General features: G+C 37.0%; 2 protein-coding genes across 3 annotated transcripts in view; both read left to right on the forward strand.

Annotated features, from left to right (window-relative positions):
- Window positions 1-3,749, forward strand: part of CENPQ (centromere protein Q) — a 31,628-nt gene extending 27,879 nt beyond the window's left edge. The window contains exon 10 of the mRNA XM_017542755.2: window positions 3,653-3,749. Coding sequence (XP_017398244.2) covers window positions 3,653-3,749 — 97 coding nt within the window. The remainder of the gene's footprint in view (window positions 1-3,652) is intronic.
- On the forward strand, window positions 2,925-21,966 carry GLYATL3 (glycine-N-acyltransferase like 3). Of its 2 annotated transcripts, XM_017542797.2 has the most exons (6): window positions 2,925-3,055; window positions 6,810-6,926; window positions 10,458-10,565; window positions 12,140-12,266; window positions 15,570-15,696; window positions 20,381-21,966. In XM_017542797.2, the coding sequence occupies exons 2-6, from the start codon at window positions 6,849-6,851 to the stop codon at window positions 20,805-20,807; spliced, it is 867 nt and encodes a 288-aa protein (XP_017398286.1). In that variant the 5' UTR covers window positions 2,925-3,055; window positions 6,810-6,848; the 3' UTR covers window positions 20,808-21,966. The 2 variants fall into 2 exon arrangements, with proteins under 2 accessions (XP_017398286.1, XP_017398287.1); XM_017542798.2 differs by lacking the exons at window positions 2,925-3,055; window positions 10,458-10,565 and having other exon boundaries at window positions 5,310-6,926.
- The last annotated feature ends 389 nt before the right edge of the window (window positions 21,967-22,355 follow it).

The raw sequence follows: 22,355 nt of genomic DNA on the forward strand, positions 1-22,355 counted from the left end.
AAATAAATAAATAAATGCAAATTAAAACGTCTTCATCTATCAAATTGACGAAGACGGAAAAAGCTGAAGAAAATTGCTGAACATACTGAAAAATGGGCACCAAGTATTTCTGCTGAAAGGAAGGTAAATTGGTAGAACTGTTTTGAGAGGCAGACTTTACAGATATGTTGCAGATCCTTAGTGTGATGTCAGTCACTTAAAATTCCTACTTTATATAAGCCCTTCTATTTTCCCCAACTCCCAGTTGGACATATGTTCAACAAACAGGCTTTGTTTAAGTATTAGACACCTGCACTGGAACCTAAAATTAAAGGATTTACTTTTGTTTATTTGGTTGGATAGAATTTCTTGGCATTCTCTGTTTACAAAAATATGCAGTTGCACCTGTCAAAATTAGTATTTGAATTATACGGGTTGGCTTAATTTCTAAACATAAGTCTAAATCCTCTCATGTTTCATTCATTGTTAAGAAATATTTAGGTTTAAGAGAGAAAAAGGAAAGAAGGAAATAAAAGCAGAGAGAAATTTTAATTTCTCAGTGGGGCTTTATTATGTCAAAAAGTGAGCTATTTTTGTTTTTTAATTCACATTTTGGTTGAGTTGTTACTAAATATATTTCTTCACAACTAAGCCACCACAGAACCAATTTTTCTTGGCTTATGTGTTTGCTGTTTTCTTAAAGTAGCCCCTGCTCTTATCAAGTCTGTGAAATTGCTTTAGCAACCATATCCAAAGATAGGATGTAGTTGTTAAAATTGGACAACGAGAAAGATATAAGAGGGACATTTTCTAAATTCAATAGAACTACAATAGAGCACATTTTTAAAATGAAGTTGTTCATTTAAACTAGTAGAAATAAATGTGCCTTAGCCAGTTTAGCCCCATTTCTGCCCCCCAGTGGGGTCCTTAAAATGACTGTAAGTTTTCAAATAATAAAACAGGGATATATGACAGTAGTAAAAATGATAAAAATGGCTGACATTTATTGAGTGCTTGCTACATGCCAGGTACTAATCCAATCCCATTACATATATACATGTATTTATACCAAGGTTTAATCTTGGTATAAATTATTAACAGGTATTTAACCTTTGTTAATGATATTTTAGAGCTCTTTATTAATACAAGTTTTCTTTGTTTTATTTATGTTGTAGCTATTTTCCTGTTTGTGATGTGTCTTTGGCTTGGTTTTATATTTTAAAAATATATTATTTCCAAAAGTTCAAAATATTATGTAATAATCCTTCATGGTTTTACTTTTGCTTATATGCATAATAGGGCATTTGCTACCCCGATATCCACTGTTCATTTAATTCTTTTTAGCTTCTATTTTTATATTTAATCTTAATGACAACCCTATGGGAATTTAACCTCATAACATCCATTATTATCTCCATTCTACAGGTGAAGAAACTACAGCACAGGGAGGCTAAGTAACTTAAGCTCATACAGATAGTAAATGATAGAGCAAGGAAGTGAAAAAAATAATTGACACTCTTCTTAGGAGTTTTCTGGTAAGCTACAAAGTAGAAGGGGCTACTGAATCTAATGAGTAAATTAAAGCAGAGTACAATCTGATGTACTTTCTGAATATAGCAATAATATGTATTGCAGATTTGTTCACTTGAGCTTTCAGAAGACAATTCCTTTAAATTAATCTTACGTTGGCGATCTCCTTTATTCCTCCTTTTCCTTTAATCTCAGAGTTAAAAGCTTACTTTAGCCTGATTTGTATATCTCAAATGTAATTATGTTCAACCATACTTTCCTGGAAAAGTAATATGTTTTGCCCTTTTATTATTTTTTCTTCAGGCAAAAATTAGTTCCAGTTAGTTCTGATGTTTTATAAAGAACAAAGAACTTAAGTTTCTCTTTTAAATGCACTTGGAAACAGGGTGTAATCTAAATTTGGGGAGACCTTTACATATCTCAGAGTTTATAAATAATAAGACCCCTAACTTTTTAAAGTTTTCCCTAGGATATTGCACTTATCATCTAAAGGAGTTTCTGTTTTGCAGATAACAGCTTTTGCTTAACTTTTTAAAAATCTATTTTACTCAGTTGATATTTAGAAAACTGTATTTATATAGGCTGCTTAAGACCATGAGTAGGTATACTTTGTTCTCAATAACATCTTTTGAAAAAGAAGCTACCAATATATACAGCAAGATCCAAAACTCTTATTTTGACATCTAGTAATTGACATCTAATACAATGTCTCCACTCTGCTTCCCATTGTATTACAAAGTTCAGTGTCTTCCAGTAAAGAATGCCCTAACTTAACATTTTATGAGACATAAAGATGGTAAACGGAATCCTGCCATGTGTCCACATTCAAACTGAAGCACTCTGCTCTGCATATGTTGAGACATTTGTGTTGCGTATTATTTCAAGATTCAGGTATTGAGCGCTGAGATGTCCAAGTAAATACTTAGATGGTGGTTGAAATTGCAGTCTTTTGAAAGAAGTGAGTAAACTCTGAAAGACTTTTCATTTAAAACAATAGGCTGAAGGAATTGAAATTTTCAAAATTACTCTCATTTTTGTATGTATCATCTGTAGAGACTACCACCCCCTTTCAGCTTTGGAAGTTTAGGGCAGCAAAATAATTTTCTTCAGAATATATAAAAAATAACTAAAGGGTGAATACCTTTATATTATTTTCTTATCATACCACAATTTGCCTGGGTTCCATTTCTTTTTATTCTCGTTCATGAGATACTGATTAATAAACAGGTTTTATGTCTAGAAAATTCCCATCTCTAAATCAAGATTAGTATTCATTGGCTTTTACACCATAAGACTAAATGTGTTAAAAAAGGAAGAGATGGAGTGTAAATTCCTGTGCTGTGTGTGAGGTGATTTTCACCTGACCAACATCATAAACTCCTCCCCTTCTACAGGTGTGGGCACTTTTGTTTTCCTCTCTCTCCTCTTTCCACTAAGGGCTAATTAGGGAAGTAGCCTTGAAGAATAAGCTTGCCATTTATATAAAAGGAGCCACTGCACTGATACACAGCTGAAAATCCTCACTTTTGGACCGAACTCCCAGCAGGTAAACATTTATTAATTAATATAATACATTTCCAGTCATAGTTTATAATTGCAGAAAAGGATGGGAAAAATAGAGAAGAGATGAAATCCAACTTTATACAGGAAGAATACATTGCAATTAGGTTTCAAGGAGAGATATATGTTGTTTTGTTTCTTGACGTGTTTTTGTTTTGAGGTTTTTTTAATCTTAAATTTTGATAGGAGGAAAATAAGCATTACGAAGTATAAATTTTTTTGCATTGTGATATGGTCACAACTAGAACAACCTCTCTGAAACAAAAATCCTAACATGAAAAATAATTACTAGCATTGGATTATAAGTGCTTAAAAAATGTATTTCCTCATTAACAAATGCCCACTATTGTACTGTAAATAGTGTATTACATTATAAAAACAGAGATCTTATGTTTTAGTGTTTATAAGACTTAAAGGTCTCCCAGGAGAGTGTCATGCTTTCATTGTTATGATAAATATTAATTAATAAAATAGTTTAGATGCTTGCTCTGTGCTTATAAACACTCAAATGCCCCCAAAGAAAGTTCAGTTTCTAAAACTTACTTGAGCATAATTATTTTTCTTGACAAATACTTTCAAACAGTGAGTCTATTGGTTATAGTTTGTTTAAAGGAGTTACCAACCTGTATGTTCCAATGCCAGAACATACTGATTATGGACGGTCTGTAATCGAGTGGTAAGTTATGACACTCTGCTCTTGGAGCTTTCAGAGTTATTCGTCATTATGACTCTAACATGACTGAAAAATGTGCAGAAAATATTTTCTGCATCTATGAGAATTCTGCTCTATTTTGTGGCATTGAAAAAATCTTTCTATTTAATGAAAGATCCTTAAGAAATTAATTGCTGTTTACTGAAAGGGTATTGTCAAATGTAGATTAATTGTAGTGTCCTCTCTGTATGAATCCATGGGGGAATGTCTCTGATTTTAGCTTGTCACCCTGAGTAATTTGGGAGTTGCAAGAGTACAGTCTAGAAGGGTAGGTTGAAGCCTGATTAAGGAGAGGTTTTACTCTTAAGAAGCTAGAGTACTGGACTTTAGAGATGGCATAAGTGAAAAAACAAGCAAATGCTAGTGGAAAGAGGATAATTTTCTGGGCAAAGTGAATCATGTAACTAATCATATTTGTTTCTTTTTATGTTAGAAGGTTTAGTGTCAAAAGTGTCCCCTCGCCTGCTGCAAGTACAATTGATTCTCATTGTGGTAATTATTTTCAATACAATGATACCAGACACTGACTTAGTTGATACTGAAACATTGATCCTAACAGAAATACAGTTAGGTTCCTGTCAGCCTCTGGTCACAGTATTTTCATCAGCAGATCAATAATAACCTTGTTTTATGTGTGTTTTTGTTGAAAGACACATTAATACATATCATTGATTCAGGAACATTATAACTCATGTCCAAACGAAACTTACCTAACAGTTGTATTTTCTCCAATATTCACATCACAGCCTTTTTGCACTTAGGAACACCTATATAGCACCTAAGTGCTATGCTTTTGGTCTAATTTAAACAGCAAAATTGACAAAAAGCACAGAAATTTGAAAAACTTGGCACTAAATAGACCATGAAAAGGATGATTGTTTACAGTATAAGAACAAACAAGAAGGCAGAGGGATACCCTGTTCAACCTTAGCTAGAAACATGAGTTAGGAAACCCAGTTCTTTTTGCTGCTCTCTATACATGACTACAAATGACTGCAGAAGTGCCACAAGTATTGATTTGGGAATTACAAATAAATTTTAGTGAGCAGGAAAATTTTCAAATGTGGAATCCATGATTAAGGGGGATCATCTTTATACATAGGATTATGTTCCACGCTCCATACTTTGCATATTAACCTCACTTTTGACTCCATATTACTTTGTCCCTTTATTTCTCCCTTGCCTTAATTTTAAGTCAAGCTTAATTTTTCTTGATATATTTTATGTGTTTTCATAAATGGCTTTAGATCCTTCAAGGAACAAACCAGGTAATAAAGCAGCAATTATCAACAAATATTCTAATTCCTACTCTTTTCATTGGCTACTTTGCTAAGTATTCAGGCATAAAAAGATCTCTAGACATCAACCTGATTAAGAGGTTCATGATCCACTGTCCTTTGAAATAATTTTGTTTCATTTTTGAAACTTAGTTGAAATAAATGTATTTCAAATAAGTACTACAAAGTTAAAATTGTATTTAGAGATGACACAAGTTAGTGAAAAGTTAAACTGATGAAAAAGTGAAGAGATGATGGCTGTACTTCTTTCTTTGCCATTCTGAAGTATGGCAACTTGATCTTTTCAAAGTTTCTAATAGTGGTCCAGACTGGGCGTACTAGGATTCAAAAGCCTCTTTGATGTTCAGGTGCTGCCCTGGCCCCTGCAATCTTTTCTGACTCCTGCAGAGAGCACAAACACCTCCAGTGTACCACTCAGTGAACTAGAGCCCACAGGGCTTAATCATATGCTTTCCAGAACTTCAGGCTTACATCAACCTAATGATAGAATGTTACAGCAGATTTTAGGTAGATTACAGTTGAATTACAAATAGATTACAATTGAGAACACAAACACCTCAAGTGTACCACTCAGTGAACTTCATATGCTTTCCAGAAGTTCAGGCTCAAATCAATCTCTTGATAGAATTTTACAACAGATTTTAGGTAAATTGCAATTGAACATTCAGGGTATCCTGTAATCACATGGGTATGCCACACAGGGAAATTGAGTAAAGTTTTCTCTACCTGGAAAATATGTTGTAAAGCAATGATCCCAGCTCTCCACAGAGGCACCACATTCTCCTGTCTAGCTGAGTTCTCTTTGCCATCCTAGTGCCTACCTGCCACATATAAGTTGATAAGCTCTGCTACACTGAATGTAGAAATATTTTTTTTCTTTAATTCAGTCCATCCCTGATTGGAATGATGCCGAAAAAAAGTTTTCTTGGGAACAAAGCGGGGGAGGTGAAGCCCCCAAATCTAAAAACATGTAATTGCATGAGAATGATGACTTTGCATACCTTTTATGTAGGCCCTTCTTCTTTTTTAAATTTTATCTGGCTAAAACGAGCCTCAGCCTTTGCCCACTTCTGATTCTACATTTTCAACTAGGTATTTCTCTCCAAGTTATTCCTCATAACCACCCAACCCACTCAAGTCTTTCTCTAGTCTTTGTCCCACATTGTGAAAAGGATGTTGTTCTACTTACATCAAGATTCTTATTCTAAGCTTCATATTTTCCATTCAACAACTATTTAGACTGTCCCTACTGTGTGCCAGGCCCTTTGGCAGGTGCTGTGGATACAGTAGAGCACAAAGAAGACATGGGTCATACCTTCACACAGCTTATAGTTGACTCACGAGGCATTTAGATCAAATAAAACACAAAGAAATGTAAAATTACAACTGTTATACATGCCCTGAAGGAAGAATTTAGAGTATAATCAATGTGTGTAACAGACATGACCCAGTATAGATACTCACATCTGTTCAGAATTAAGTCATTTTTAAAACTTTTTAAAAAAATTTTTTTTTCTTTTCCTTCAGCACCAGTTTTTCCCAAGGATTAGGTCATTAACACTTCCCATGTATTCTCTGGTTTACCCATTCCTGTGCTTCCCCATTTTCCTTCTTCCCCCTTCAGAGGGAGCAGTGGTAGTCAGAATTATACCCAATGAAAATAGAATTACAAGAATACTCCTAAATAGATTCAAACATTAACAGGCAAAAATTAAATGCCTACCTTCAAGTTTCTGATTAGGTGTGGAGTTGCAAGAGCTCTGGAATAGATGTTGGTGCTAAACTGTTCTACCAAATTACTGATACTGGAGAAAATGTTGAAGCGTTGCTTTCCGGAATCACTCAAGGTACCATAAAATTAATAATTTTTAAAATTTCTTTATTGTCTTAATCTGTAAAATAATGTGGATATTTCCCTTTTTTTCTGATGACAAGACTCTCTAGGAGCACTTGTTAAACATACAATTTTCCAGCTCCCTCCTACTAGAAACGGATTGAACAGACTGGGATAAGGCCCAAGGAATTACAGGGGTTTTTTTCCTTTAAGTCTGGGATCCTTGTGCTGAACGTGCAGGTTTGTTACGTAGGTATACATGTGCCATGGTGGTTTGCTGCAACTATCTACCTGTCATCTAGGTTTTAAGCCACACATTCATTAGCTATTTGTCCTAATGCTGTCCCTCCCATGTCCCCCCACAGGAAACTATACTTTTCATAGTCACCTAGATGACTCCTAAGGAAATTTAGATAATTTCTAGATTATTTCTAAATAAATCTGAGTTCTAAAATATTTTAAATAGCAGAAGGGTATGGACTAGATGGCATTGCGCTTAAGAACATAATCTAGTTTAAACAATAGAACTGAGGTTTAGATTTTGTTATAAATACAGTGAAATTGCCTTTAAGGGCTGAATTTCTTGAGCAAGGAGACTGCTCTATGTCTGGTTTTCAAATGTGAGTTGCATGCAAATCACCCAGGAAAGACATAAAAAATTAGAATTTGTGAAGACAGAGACTTGCATTTTTACTAAAGACCCTCTATAATCCTTATGTATATTAAAATTTGAAGAAAAGTGATCTAGAAAGAGTCCTCTAATGCACTATACTGTGTTAATTAAATTTGACCATCTTGCCTTATTGTGCTTAAACTCTGTGTGGTATGGAAATTGTGAATAACAATTTGGAATTATTTGGCTAAAGGAGTTCTAAATGGACAATCTGACCCAAATTTTCCCAAGATCAATGCTGACACTGAAGTGAATTGAATGAAGTGGTAGGCTAGTTTGCTTTAATAACATGCCCAAATAATTATTTTGCCAGAGATAAATAAAAAAGGTTTCAGTGACGTTTACAGGGTAATAAAAGATGTTAGAGAATTTTAAAAAAGAATAAAGAAAATATAATTTTGTTTATTTACACTTTCTCCGTTTTTTGGAGTTTGTGGTAAAGTTCCTTCCTAAGCTCTCATCTCATTCCCCCAGCACATTGACTTCCTTCTAGCAACACCCCCTTAACTCAACATTCACCCTTTGAATAAATAGCTATTGGAAGAGTTTGTTTTCAACCAGTGTCAAATCTTTCAGTGGGGTTTTAAATCCTATACAAAGAAGTTACGTTTTTTCTTTCCAAACCTGAATATTGAAAGGGTTTTTCCCTTTTAACATTTTGAACATTCTCAATCATATTTAAGTTACATTCTTGAGTAAGGATGTATAGTTTCCTCATGCGAAACTATATTAATAAACATTACTCTATATATGCAAGATGAGCAGCCACAGAAATTAATGATTAACAGAACAAGCATGACCCTTCCAGGTTACTTTAGAGCTTGAATTTTCACTAAGGATGATCCACGTTACACAAAAATATAAGCCAAACCCAATTTGGAACGACTCCTTCTATGAGGATATGTGAATGAGGTCCAGATTGGGTAATACAGAAGAAAGTTGTACAATTTCAGGCACTGAAGAAAATGAGTGATTGAGATTAAAATTGTGATAAAGTCAGGTGCAGTAGCAAGCTTGTAGTCTCAGCTACTTGTGAAGCAGAGGCAGTGGGTTTATTTGAGCCCAGGAGCTCAAGGCCAGCAAGGTCCCATTTCTTTAAAAAGGTTTTTTTTTAATTAAACAAAAAAATGATAAGGGAGGTAAATGTAGGTTCCAATGTCCGCATATATATATATATATATATATATATATATATATGAAGTTCATTGAAATCTAACATATGCTACAAAGTATACACAATTTAATTATATAGCTCAATGAATTTTCATAAAGCAAATGCCTACATAACATCCACTATTACAGAGAAAGAAAATTACTTTTGACATCACTCCTTCCCATCCCCAATGATCCTTTCCAACCACTACCTTTCCCTGCTCCCCAAAAGGGACCACTATCCTGACTTCCAAAGCCATAATTTAGTTTTGCCTGTTTTTCAATGTAACATAATTGGATCACACAGTAAATATCTTTTTCATATCTAACTTCTTTTGCTTAACATTATTTTTGTGAGATTCAGGGATCTCATTTCGCAATGGCCTACTCATTTTCATTGCTGTTTTGTAATCTATAGTACCAATGTGCTACAATATATTTATTCATTTTACTGTTGATGAACATGAATGGTGGTAAAAAGGACTCCTACAGTTCGGCAGTCCTTGTTACCACCATAACTTTGTCCAACCCCTACAAGCACACATGTGATATATGAAACTGTTTTGTAGGACGGACATCTGTCTTAGTAGAGAAAAATATGTGGCTGCTTATGATGGCTCATGCCTATAATTTCAATACTTTGGAAGGCCAAAGTGGAAGGATCACTTGAACCTAAGAGTTCAAGACCAGCCTGGGCAACATAATGAAACCCCCATCTCTACAAAAAAAAACTTTTTTTTAAATTATACAGGTGTGGTGGTGATTGCCTTAGTCCCAGCTACACAGAAGGCTGAGGTGGGAGAATCACTTGAACCTGGGAGGCCGAGGCTGCAGTGAGCCAAGATGGCACCACTGCACTCCAGCCTATATGACAAAGCAAGACTCAGGAGTTCAAGGCTGCAGTGATCTGTGATTGCCCCACAGCACTCCAGCCTGGATAACAGAGTGAGACACTGTTGCAAAAATTAATTAATTATTAATTAATTAAATAAATATAAAAGTAGAGAAAACTTTAAAGAAAGAAAAAAAAAATGTGAAAGTCCACAGAACAGAATTCTAACATTATTCTGGTTTGGTTCAGTCACCAAGCATTCAATCATCTATGTCAGGCTCCATGAGCTTAAAAATGAATGAGATATAGTGATAGCCTTCAGGGAATGCTTACAGAGCCTTGCTCCATCAAATCAAAGTACAGTTTTTTGTTTTCTTTTAATTTGGGTTGGTATAACCCTCTAATGATGTCTAATCGTAATTTAGGGTTGAAGTAGTTGCATTTCACAGGTTATTTTGAAAAAGTATATTGGACTTGAAAAGCAGCCAAGCATCAAAATTTTTTTGTAAGTTTTTAAATATGCATGAAACCTAACTGCATATGTCATCCTGATTCATTCAGCAAGTATTTATTGCTGACCTATATGCCAAATACCCATCCTAGTAAGCCTATGAATTTGGTACCTCTCACTGCTATACTATAAAAAACTAGGTCTGGAAAGAGTTTTTATAGGATTTCATAGGCTTTTTACCAGTTTTCATGTGCACTGATGAAATAACAATAGAAAAATTAATGTGTGTATCTATTGTGTCTGCATTTATATGTACATGTTTATAATTTCCTCTCATGAACACGATTATACAGTAGAACAAGAAGTAAGGAAGATAATATGTGACTGAAATAGCTAATAGTATGATTGGCTTGTCTCTCTGGGTTCTGTGACTCAGGTTTATGGAGCAGTGATGAACATAAATCGTGGGAATCCCTTTCAAAAAGAAGTGGTGTTGGATTCATGGCCAGATTTCAAAGCTGTTATCACCCGACGACAAAGAGAGGTACAGTTTTGAAAGGTAAAAAATTAAAAATAAGGATTGGAAAGAAAAAATAGGTAATGATATTTTATGCCCATAGTAGCCATATACGTTAGCTTACAACACTACATGTTTCACCATTAACTTCTTTTATTTTCTATTTATTTATTTTTTGAGACAGAGTCTCATTCTGTCACCCAAACTGGAGTGCAGTGGTGCTATCTCAGCTCATTGCAATCTCCACTTTCCAGGTTCAAACAATTCTCCTGCCTCAGCCTCCCAAGTATCTGTGATTACAGGCACCCACCACCATGCCTGGCTAATTTTTATATTTTTAGTAGAGAATTTAGTAGAAACAGGGTTTCACCATGTTGGCCAGGCGGAGCTTGAACTCCTGACCTCAGGTGATCCATCTGCCTCAGCCTCCCAAAGTGCTGGGATTACAGGCATGAGCCACTGCACCCAGCCTCACCATTAGTTTCTAATTTGACTGGCTTCTGAGTGTCAGGAATATGAAAAACCTCTAGTCTAAACATGTTCAGTAAAGAGGTTCCTTAGTGTTTCATGATCTCTAGAAGGATGAAGCACAGATGGCTGATTTATAGATACTAGCTTTTTCCCTGAGGGAATGATTCCTTATGACTGATGACTTTGGTCATGTGGGTATTTGGAAGAAGAGTGAAGACAACATCTGCCCCATTCTTCCCCTGAGACCAAGGAGAAGCTCACATGGCCAAAGAGGTGCTGTCCTGACCACATTAAGAAGATTTTGAGAGTTGTAATTTTTGGAAGTAAATCCACTCAGTTATATACCCTTTTTATTTTTATAAATAAACAAAATCCTAGAAAAATGTGAAATGGATGGCTAAAAACCTTCCTAGCCAGATATGGTGGCTTGTGCCTATAGTCTCAGCTACTTGAGAGGCTGAGGCAAGTGGACTGCTTGAGCCCAGGAGTCTGAGGCTATAGTGAGCTATGATTTCACCACTTCACTCCAGCCTTGGCAACAAAGCAAGACCCTGTTGCTAAAAAATAAAAAATAATTTAAAAATTTTTAAAACAAATCAAAACCTTTTCTAATCCAAGAAGAAAGAAGAAAAAAGGTGCGGGGGCTCACGCCTGTGATCCCAGAACTTTGGAAGGCCGAGGTGGGAAGATCACAAGGTCAGGAAATGGAGACCATCCTGGCCATCATGGTGAAATCCCATCTATGCTAAAAATACAAAAAATACCTGGGTGGGGTGGTGTGCCCCTGTAATCCCAGCTACTTGGGAGGCTGAGGCAGGAGAATCGCTTGAACCTGGGAGGCAGAGATTAAAGTGATCTGAGATCACGCAACTGCACTCCAACCTGGCGACAGAGCAAAACTCCGTCTCAAAAAAAAAAAAAAAAAAAAAAAACCTTTCCTAATCCCAGGAGAAAGAATCACTGCAGCACATTAGCCCCATTCCCACTTAGCCATTGTTTTATAGGTGACTAAATTTGTTAGACACCTAAAAATTAGCTAGACATGCCCAACTAATATTATCTAATCTACCTAAGATTTGGATTATCCAGATAATATGTTTATGTTTTTATAATTATGTCCTCTGTCCTAGGCTGAGGTAGACAACCTTGATCATTATACTAATGCCTATGCTGTGTTCTACAAGGATGTCAGAGCTTATCAACAGCTATTGGAAGAATGTGATGTTTTTAACTGGGACCAAGTTTTTCAAATACAAGGTGAGGTGAAGTGCAAGACTTACATTATACAGTCATTTTTTCTCCTCCGTAGTATATATCCAGATAGATATAGGTATTTCATATATATGAAAATATACAGATTATGTGTATACACATATATGTATAAATACAAACATACATTTTATGCATTTATCATTTCTGTATTATAGTGTTATAAGAACACTTACTTGTCACTTCTAATGAGGCATGCATTGCTTTCAGGTTAAAAAGAGATCATTTAAATGGATCCATTCTTAGGTGACATATTTTTTCTATTACTGTAGCATGGAAGGATATCAGTGAGAATCAGAGAATATTTTTTCTTATTCGTTTTAATCCTTTTCTATCACACCTTTTAAAATAACTATCATTTAGGTCTTAGCCAATAGGTAGGCCTTTTATTTTTTCTGAATCAGATGATTCTGGAAAGAAATAATCAATTGTTCTGCATAATGTCCTGAAATGATTTTTTTCTCTCTTCGAGTCAAGGTCTTGCTCTGCAACCCATGCTGTGCAGTGGTGTGATCATAGCTCACCGCAGCCTTGAACTCCTGGGCTCGAGGGATCCTCTTTCCTCAGCCTCCTGAGTAGCCAGGACTACAGGTGCTACCACCACACAGGGTTATTTTTATTTTTGTACAGACAGAGTCTTACCCTATTTCCTAGGCTGCTAAAGTGATTTTATACAGAAAGAGTTTATATGAGCTGTGAGGAGATAATTTCATGGTGATCAGGGCTTGTGGCAGAACTTTATGCCAGCAGAAAGGAATATTTAAGGGTTCCTGATAGTTTAGATGAATAGTTTCAGCTTCAGTGTACACTTACTCTTCCAACTTTTCATAATGATGAGTTGTTGGTATAGGCAATAAAGTTGTTGTTTATGACTGTTCCAGTGAAAGTAGAGAACCTCATATTGGAAATGTAAAGGCTAGGAATTTTTTTTTTAAACTATAGAGAACTGAGGCCCTCCAATAAGGAAAAGCTTCTATCCACCTGGAAAATTTGCAAATAATGACTAACACATGGTCATAAGCCAAACCCTTTAGATGTCATAAAAAATGTATTTGTAAATGCTCAAAAAGACCTTATGCAAGAAGCTCTAAACTATCTCTTACCTTTACAGATTTGTCCCAGTTATGCTGGTTAGAAATGAGACATGATTCTAACACTTCCATAGCCAATTTAGAAAAAAAAATGTTCTGACCATTATTACTTTAACATAAAAATGAATAAAGTTCCTCATTGATGTGAAAAATCATGGCAGTAATTGGATGGATCTTGGTGCTACAGGCCTATTATCACTAAATCACCTTAATTCATCATTATATAGAAAAGAGGTATATAATTTCCAAAGTATTTTTCAGAAGGCTGAGCTGATAGTTGTAAGTTATAGTCATCTAAATCGACCCAGTCATTCTTTCTGAAGGTTTGGTGGGGACAAACGTGAATTAGTATCACCTAACATAGATGGAGTAGTAAAGGTCCCTCATGTAGCATGTAAGTCAGCCTGGACATTACCCTGGGCTTCTCATGTGGTCTTGACTGTAGACTTCTGTAGTAATAGCTGTAATGTTTTTGGAATACTGAATACCTTCTAGGAAGTCCCTGGTATCTTTACTATTAATTGGAGCACCTAAAAAGTTCATAAATCGTCTCTGGTTCCATAACACAATTCTAAAAGCCTACCTACTAGCCATATACATGATCAACATTTGCCACAGTACAGACTCCAGTCACAGATACTAGTTTGGCTACTGGGTAGATCAAGAATTAGGTGGTAGAGCTGCTTCAGGTCTTGGTGTCCAGAGGAATGACAAATCATGCATAGGAATGCCTTTGTCATTTTTAATCTAAGAGCCATTAATGAACAATATTAAATCATGTTTAAGCTACCAAGCTACCCAAACTAGCTAAACCACCCTTTGGTTTGCTATGTGAAGGGAGAAAGTGAAAAAGTATACAGCTACCCAGACAGGCCAGGCTCTTCTGCTCACTACTAGTTGCACTGATGTGAAAAGGATTATCTATATGTGTACTAACCTGAGAGTCTCAGAAGCCTGCTTATTGGTAACTAGTCTAAGAAATGTCCGGAATTCTGGCTTATCCAGTTAACTACTCTTCTCATAAGAAGGTAGGTAGAAAGAGGCAGAGCAAAATGTGGAAGTTCCTTTCACTTGTGGGAAAGGGGAAAATAATTTGTTAAAAGTTGTAACCTATAAAGAAGACCAAAGGACATGATCAAGAACACCATGACGAGGTAATCAACAAACTCCAAGATTATGAAAACTGCACAGCAAATGCTTGGTTTTTTTTTTTTTTAACAAATAAATTGAAAGAATCAGAGAGGGGGGTAAAGATTGAAGGAAAACATGTAGATTAAAAAATTTAAGACCACACACTTGAAAAGTAGGCAGTCTCCTTTTTTCTCATAGTCTTTTAAATTACTTAGGTGGAATTCAGTGTTGTAATATGGGATACTAGCCACAGCATCTATAATCTTCATAACATTAACTCAAAAGCTCACTTATCTTTTCTGAGGCTTAATTCCCTGAGGGAGGAGTCAAGGCTCAGATACTACACTGCGTTCAATATGCCCTCCCACTCATGCATTCTTCAAGAAGCCCAGGGCCACACTGAAGAGCCTTACCAGAGGGGAGGAGGCAAGCCATTAGCCAGGGGAAGAGGGAAAGTCAGTTTGCAGAGGATTCAATCAATCAGTACACAGACTGGAAAGGAAAGAGTGGATGGGGATTTGGAAAGGTGGAGAAAGGAGTCATTCTATAAGCTCTCTAAGAACGAAGACCAGGGAGGGCCAGGCATGGTGGATCATGCCTGTAATCCAAGAGCTTTCGGAGGCCAAGTCAAGAGGATCACTTGAGGCCAGGAGTGTGAGACCAGCCTGGGCACATAGGGAGACCCCATCTCTGCAAAAACAAAACAAAACAAAACAAAGAAACTTAAAAATTAGATTGGCCAAGGGGTGGCATGCACTCAGGAGGCAGAGGCGGGGGATCACTTGAGCCCAGTGATAAAAAGTCCCATGGGATATTCCCATGATAAGTTTCTGTAAAGATCGTGATGGTGGTCCCAATGGGCAACATCATGGGAATTTGAAAATCCTAGAAAAATCTGAAAATGACAATAGCTGTAATGATTTACATGTAAATATATAGTGGTTAGGATAATACAAGGTGGCAAACTGCTGGTATTGATGATACCCAGTATAAAAATACTGCAACAAATTTCCACTTTCCTTTTTTAACTAAAATGCCCATATATTAAATTATGTCTTTCTATACACAGGGCTGCAGAGTGAGTTATATGATGTTTCCAAAGCGGTTGCCAACTCAAAGCAGTTGAATGTAAAGCTAACTTCCTTCAAGGCTGTTTGTTTTTCTCCTGTTTCAACTCTGCCAGATGCCAGTTTCCTGTATGTAAACCAAGTTTTTGCATTTGGGGCAGGACTTACTGCTATAGAATTACAGGTAGCAGTAACTGGAGTACTTAGTATCACTACGGAGTATCTAGGCACTTTGGATTTCAGCCATTGAGCATAAATGGGTGTGTGTGTATGTGTGTGTGTGTGTGTGTGTGTGTGTGTGTGTGTGTGTGTGTGTGTTTACTCTTCCCTCTCCTGTGCTTGACTGCTCATAATTTCGTTGAAAATCAAATCAGTAACTTTGTCCATAGTTATAAATGAACTCAGGATTCGTATGTTTTCACAGTACCCATGGAAAAATTATTCCTTGGTGTCCTCCTCCCTCAAATAATTCTAAATAATTTATATTGTCTGAGTCCAACAATCCAACAATAATTTATATAGTTATTATTTTTGCTGTTTCAGGGATGGGAGTATATAGCTGACTTACGTTGAGCTCTTATGTGCCAGGGACTAAATGTCTTAATATATTATTCCATTAGTTCTTTCCACAACGTTGCAAAGTAGGACTATCATTACTGCCCCTCCCACCCCACACCTTTTTAAGCAGAGATGAAATAACACACAGGGGTAAATTATAGAGCCAAGAAATCCCAAGTTCAACTCCAGATGCAATCTTTCAAAACAATGATTAGTTTCTATCTGCATTCATTCTTCTTTTGGAGTCCCTGCTCTGTCACTTACTGATTACCTTTCCTAGTCTCAATTTCTTCTGAATTCATTCCATTAAGTGTTTTTAAAATTAATATCATTTTAAATCAACAAATAATAATTGTACACAGTTATGGGGTACAATGTGATGTCTTGATAAATGTATATAGTTTAGAATGACTAAACCAAACTAGTTAATAATTTTAAAAGTGTTATAATATTTTCTTGACATGTTGTTTTGCAAGAGACTGAAGAAAGATAGTTTAAAAACACCCACCACAATGAATACTAATTTTCTTCAATCCTATAGTGAATGTTGAAAAAATTATTGAGCAAAACAGCACTAAGCCTTAAAAAGAATGCACATTTTAAGCCATAGGAAAGCAACTGGATTTTCTTTTATTATATTTTTAATTAAGAAAATTTCAAACACACATAAAAGTTAAAAGGATAGTATAAAGAACCTCCCACCAATATGTAGCTAACCTTATTTAATTTATACAATTGTATATTTTTTCCACTCCCTGGATTGTTTTGATGAAAATGTCCCAGACATTATCCTTAAACATTTTAATATGTAACTCTAAAAAATGAATCTTAAAAAAAAAAACCCATTATACTGATATTACTCCTGTGTCAGAGGTCCCCAGGAACACCCAAGGGTTCTATGGTTCACTGTGTTGACACACAAGACTCAGCAAATATACTCATGGCTGTGATTGATTATAATGAAAAGATAAAATGCAAAATCAACAAAGGGAAAAGGTGCACTGGGTAAAGTCCAGCAGAAAACAGGCACTAGCTTCCAAGAGTTTTCTCCCAGTGGAGTCACACAGAATGTGCTCAGTCCCCAAGCAATGACCTGTAATGATATGTGTAAAATGTTTCAGACTCAAGCAGTTCTCCTGTCTGGGCCTTCCAAAGTGCTGGGATTTCAGGTGTGAGCCACCGTGCTCAGCTAAAAGTTGTCTATCAGGGAAACTTACTATTAGAGACTCAGTGCCCAGGATTTTTCTTGGCAGCATCCTCTGCCTAGCACAGACCAATTTCCTAGACTAGCAGAAGGAAAGCCAGTGTTCAGCAAAACTCACACTGTTTGCACAGTTTAATCAAAGTGAGCCATTTATGTAAGTCCTGGAAATGGTAGCCCTCCTCCAGATCCACATTCCCAGACACCAACCAAGGGTCAACCTTGCAATTAGGTCTTTTTAAGGGCAATGGCCCCAAGCCTTCTATGTTCGCCTTTTCTGTACAATCCCTTAAAATATTGTTAATAATATTTCCTTAAGTAAAATAACAGTATTCATATTTCCCAAATGTAATAATATTTTTAAGTTCGTTTTGAATCAATGACCAAGTAAGATCCATACGTTAGGACTCTTTAATATAGCTAAAGAGTAGTCAAGCCTTTTGAAATGGAGTTTTAACTTGAATTGATCTCTTTTTGCATGCAGTTAAACATTTTGTCCTTATTTTTTTTAACTTCCCACACAACACTGATGTAAACAATTTGTCTTTAACGTATAAATCGTTACCCAACTTCGTCAACTCTATTTTGAACACTGTGCCCTTTGGAAACAAGGTCAGAGTCTCTAACATTACTACTCCTGAAACACTTGCCGTAGCAGTGTTTTTATCTGCAGTGATATTTCTGCCCAAAGCTTTTTTACCCTTGCCTTAAAGTTATTTCTCAAAAATTCAATAGAAAATTCCACTAAGCCAGCTATTTTCCCCCCCTGCTTAGTGGATAGATGACTGGCCCAGTTCCATAGCTGATAATATGCCTGAAATGAGCAATAACACTACACACCACTAATTAAAAGAAAACACAAATTTTTACTATATAGAAATGATGTCAAGAACATGACCAGTCTCTTACCAGTCACTTGGGATAGTCTTATGATGTTAATAGCTTTAAGACTGAGAGCAAATTCTGAGGCACTGTCAGCCTCATAGGCTTTCATCTAAGAAATTTATTTCAGCTTTTATAAATTGCACCAATAAATTGCACCAATTATTTTTCTTTATCTTAACATCAGGGCTTTATATTGTAAATTAATAAAAACTTTCATAACATTAGAATAAACACAGTGAAAGCTAGTGGCCTATACAAATACCTCCGTGGAAAAGTTGAAGGTTGGGACTATTTAACCTAAAAAAAGCAGGCCGAGAGGACAGTTTGAGAGAACATATATGGCCGGGCACAGTGGCTCACACCTGTAATCCCAGCATTTTGGGAGCCCGAGATGGGTGAACCACCCTGAAGTCAGGAGTTCCAGACCAGCCTGGCCAACATAGAAAAACCCCATCTCTACTAAAAATACAAAAATTAGCTGAGCATGTTGGCACGTGCCTGTCATCCCAGCTACTTGGGAGGCTGAGGCAGGAGAATCGCTTGAACTTGAGGGGCAAAGATTGCAGTGAGCCGAGATCATGCCACTGCATTCCAGCCTGAGTGACAGAGCGAGATTGGGTGTCAAAAACAAACAAACAAAAACCCAAATATTTCTAAAGCATGCACATATGCCTGGCATATTAAGAAATCTGTGTTTCTTTTTTGGCTATGGATACATAACCACAGAAGTTCTATCCTAAAACTTTTATTTTATTGAGCAAAAGATTAAGGTTTCAAGAATCTGGACTTACCAAGGCCTTAGAGAGGATTTCAGCAGAGTCAGGACTAAATAAACGCAATTCTGAGGGGTTTTGTTGTTGCTGTTGTTGTTTACAGACAGTGTTAAAAGAAAAGTTTTAGACAGATTAAATTTAGCAACATTGGTCTGGGAGCAGTGGATCACACCTGGAATAATTCCAACACTTTGGGAGGTGTAGGCTGGTGGATCACTTGAGGGCAGGAGTTGGAGATGAGCCTGGCCAAAATGGTGAAACCTTGTCTCTACTAAAAATACAAAAATTAGCCAGGGATGGTGGCACACCTGTAATCCCAGATACTCAGGAGGCTGAAGTATGAGGATCGCTTGAACCAGGGAGGTAGAGTTTGCAGTGAGCTGTGTTGTGCCACTGCATTCCAACCTGGGAGACAGAGTAAGCCTCTGTCTTAAAAATAAATAAATAAATAAATAAATAAATAAATAAAAATAGAACGTTTATTTGAGCAAAGAACGGTTCATGAATCTGGCAGCACTCAGAATCAGAAGAGGTTCAAAGTTACACCCACCAGTGGGAGATTTTATAGGCCAGATCACAGAAGCAAAGTAGGCAAATCCTCTGATTGGCAGCAGCTAGGTATCTGCATTATTTGGGCATGGTCTGCTCACTTACTTGCCTATGGTTGGCTCATTTAACAAACTCAACCATTTGTTATACTCCTAGGGTTGTTTGGAGTCATTTATATACTATGGTAGGTTGCAGTTCAACACATGGGGACTCAAGGTATGGAGGGAGCTGCAGGTCGAATTTAACTGATTTAACAACAGAAACACTTTCCTTGACCTGTGCTGAAGATAAAAGCAAGTGAACATAAAATTAGAAGCAATGACTTAAATTTGGTGTAGTAAGTGCTTTGTCTTCTCAGAAATAAAACTCCGAAAGTTGCTTGTAAATTGGGAATAGTGAATTCTAACTCACTGAAAATCTTAGGTGCCCTCTCAGGGATGGTTACTCATTTTGAGCCATCAAAATGAGTTATAGGCCAGGCGTGGTGGCTCATGCCTATAATCCCAGATCTTTGGAAGGCAGAGACGGGCAGATCAGGAGATCAAGAGTTCAAGACCAGCCTGGCCAACATGGTGAAACCTCATCTCTACCAAATATACAAAAATTAGCTAGGCATGGTGGCTGGGCCCTGTAATCCCAGCTACTGGGGAGGCTGAGGCAGGAGAATTGCTTGAATCTGGGAGGCGGAGATTGCAGTGAACTGAGATCGCACCACTGCACTCCCACCTGGGCGGCAGAGCAAGACTCCGTCAAGAGAGAGAGAGAGAGAGAGAGAGAGAGAGAGAAGTAGTTATTTATAATCACGTGATTCTGAGGTCCTATTTGTTCTCGTGTCATTCTGATCTAGGAAGGGGCCTTCCCCACGACTAACCTACTTGAGTGCTGCTGATGCGGATCTACTCAACCGGACTTGGTCGCGGGGTGGCAATGAGCAATGTCTCCGGTACATCGCCAACCTCATCGCCTGCTTCCCTAGTGTGTGTGTCCGGGATGAGAAGGGAAACCCCGTCTCTTGGTCCATCACAGACCAGTTTGCCACCATGTGCCATGGCTACACCCTCCCAGAACATCGCAGGAAAGGTTACAGCCGGCTGGTGGCTCTCACGCTGGCTAGGAAGTTGCAAAGCCGGGGATTCCCCTCTCAGGGGAACGTCCTGGATGACAACACAGCATCTATAAGCCTCCTGAAAAGTCTCCATGCTGAGTTCTTGCCTTGCCGCTTTCACAGGCTTATTCTGACCCCTGCCACTCTCTCTGGCCAACCTCACCTCTAGCCCAGTGAAAAACTGCAGTGGTTTTCTTACTTTCCTTGAGCATACACACTCTTGGCCTCCAATGAGGGGAGAGTTAAAATGGGAATCGGGATACCCTTGGGTTGTTGGAAAGTATCTGGCTAATTCATACAGGATCCACTTGAGAAGCCTTAATTCTTTGCATCTCAGCTTTCTCCAGTAAGTAGCTTTGGGGCTGAAGAGTAGCTGTGGCTGAAGACAGGATGATTGGCTCCACTGTATGAGAATAGGTTCTAAAGCCAGCAGTTTTAGTGTACTGGAAGAAATTACTGAATGAGAACAAATGATTTAACCAGGACTATGGGGCTACTGCTTTAACTTTGCTGCTTGCACCTCTGTATTCTGAGAGCCACATCGCTTCCCTACTGCGATCACTTTCCCCTATTCCCACAGCTGTGTCTTGCCAACCTCTGTTCCTAACCACCTCTGCTGCCAAGTTCTCTGTAGAGTAACCTGCTTTTTCCCTTTTAATTACTTGCTCTTTACTTCTGCCTGGGACCCTAGCTTATAGTTTGCTCTCCTGGGAATGTTCAAATGCAGTGGTTCTTACGTTTTAGTGTTTATCAGAATCACCTGGAGGGCAGGTTGCAACAGGCATCCCTAGGCCTCTCCTGCTATGAGGTAGGGCCCCCAAATTTGCAATTCTAACAGCTTCCCGCTGCTTCTTTGCCTTGGATGAATGACAATATGGGCATTTTGATGCTATAAACGAATGCTGTAAGCATAGGACTAGACCTTACCTGTAATCTATTTCAGCCCCTTATTTTTATCATCTATTTCCCATATAAAACTAAGATTCATACCTAGGGGTGTGTGGGGTATACAAATGAATATATAACATATATGCATATACATATATATATATATATACATTCAATTCATATCTTCTATATGTATATGTATATACTCATAGAATTTTGATAAGATAATAAACTTTAACTCTCTGATTACATATGAAAAATTTGAGAACCAGAGAAAAGAAATAACTTTGTCAAGATTATATTCTTTATAATCCATACTGGAGGCAAAGCCAGAATGCTGTACTTTTAATTCCAATCAGTTCTTTTCACTAAATCATGTCTCTTTTTTATAAAGAAACTTATAATGCTTAAATAATTAAAATATTAATTTATTTTTCTTTTATCCTTGTCATTATTTCTTCTTAATTTGGGTTCCAGTTGCTTGTGTATGTGTATCTTCCAAGGACAGCAAAGAAAGAGTTAAGTATCACCAGCTATGTTCTCCATTTACAATAAAAGCAGGCACTACCAAAATTGTTGGATTTGCCTTGTCTTGATGAACTTGACTTAGCTGTATAGAAAATACTGATTTCTGGTACCCAAGGAGGACATAAAATCCTGACTACAAAGATAGGGGAAAATCCAACTTTTAGGTGTTTATTCTGAGAAAAGGAAACAAACTGGCTGAAGTAGAGCACATTTAAATAATAATAATAATAATAATAATAATAAAAGACTCAGTAAGAATGAATATATGCTTAGTTCAAGCCCATGGTTACCTGGAAACTTA

Source organism: Cebus imitator, unplaced genomic scaffold (assembly GCF_001604975.1).
Source record: "Cebus imitator isolate Cc_AM_T3 unplaced genomic scaffold, Cebus_imitator-1.0 Scaffold147, whole genome shotgun sequence".
Taxonomy (NCBI): Eukaryota; Metazoa; Chordata; class Mammalia; order Primates; family Cebidae; genus Cebus; species Cebus imitator.

Bases quoted from the DNA above. Each gene is read 5' to 3' on its own strand.
- GLYATL3 (XM_017542797.2), top strand. From the start codon at position 6,849: ATGTTGGTGCTAAACTGTTCTACCAAATTACTGATACTGGAGAAAATG. The intron at 10,566-12,139 runs GTACAGTTTTGA...CCTCTGTCCTAG, and splicing joins TCACCCGACGACAAAGAGAG to GCTGAGGTAGACAACCTTGA. The intron at 15,697-20,380 runs GTATGTAAACCA...ATTCTGATCTAG, and splicing joins CTGCCAGATGCCAGTTTCCT to GAAGGGGCCTTCCCCACGAC.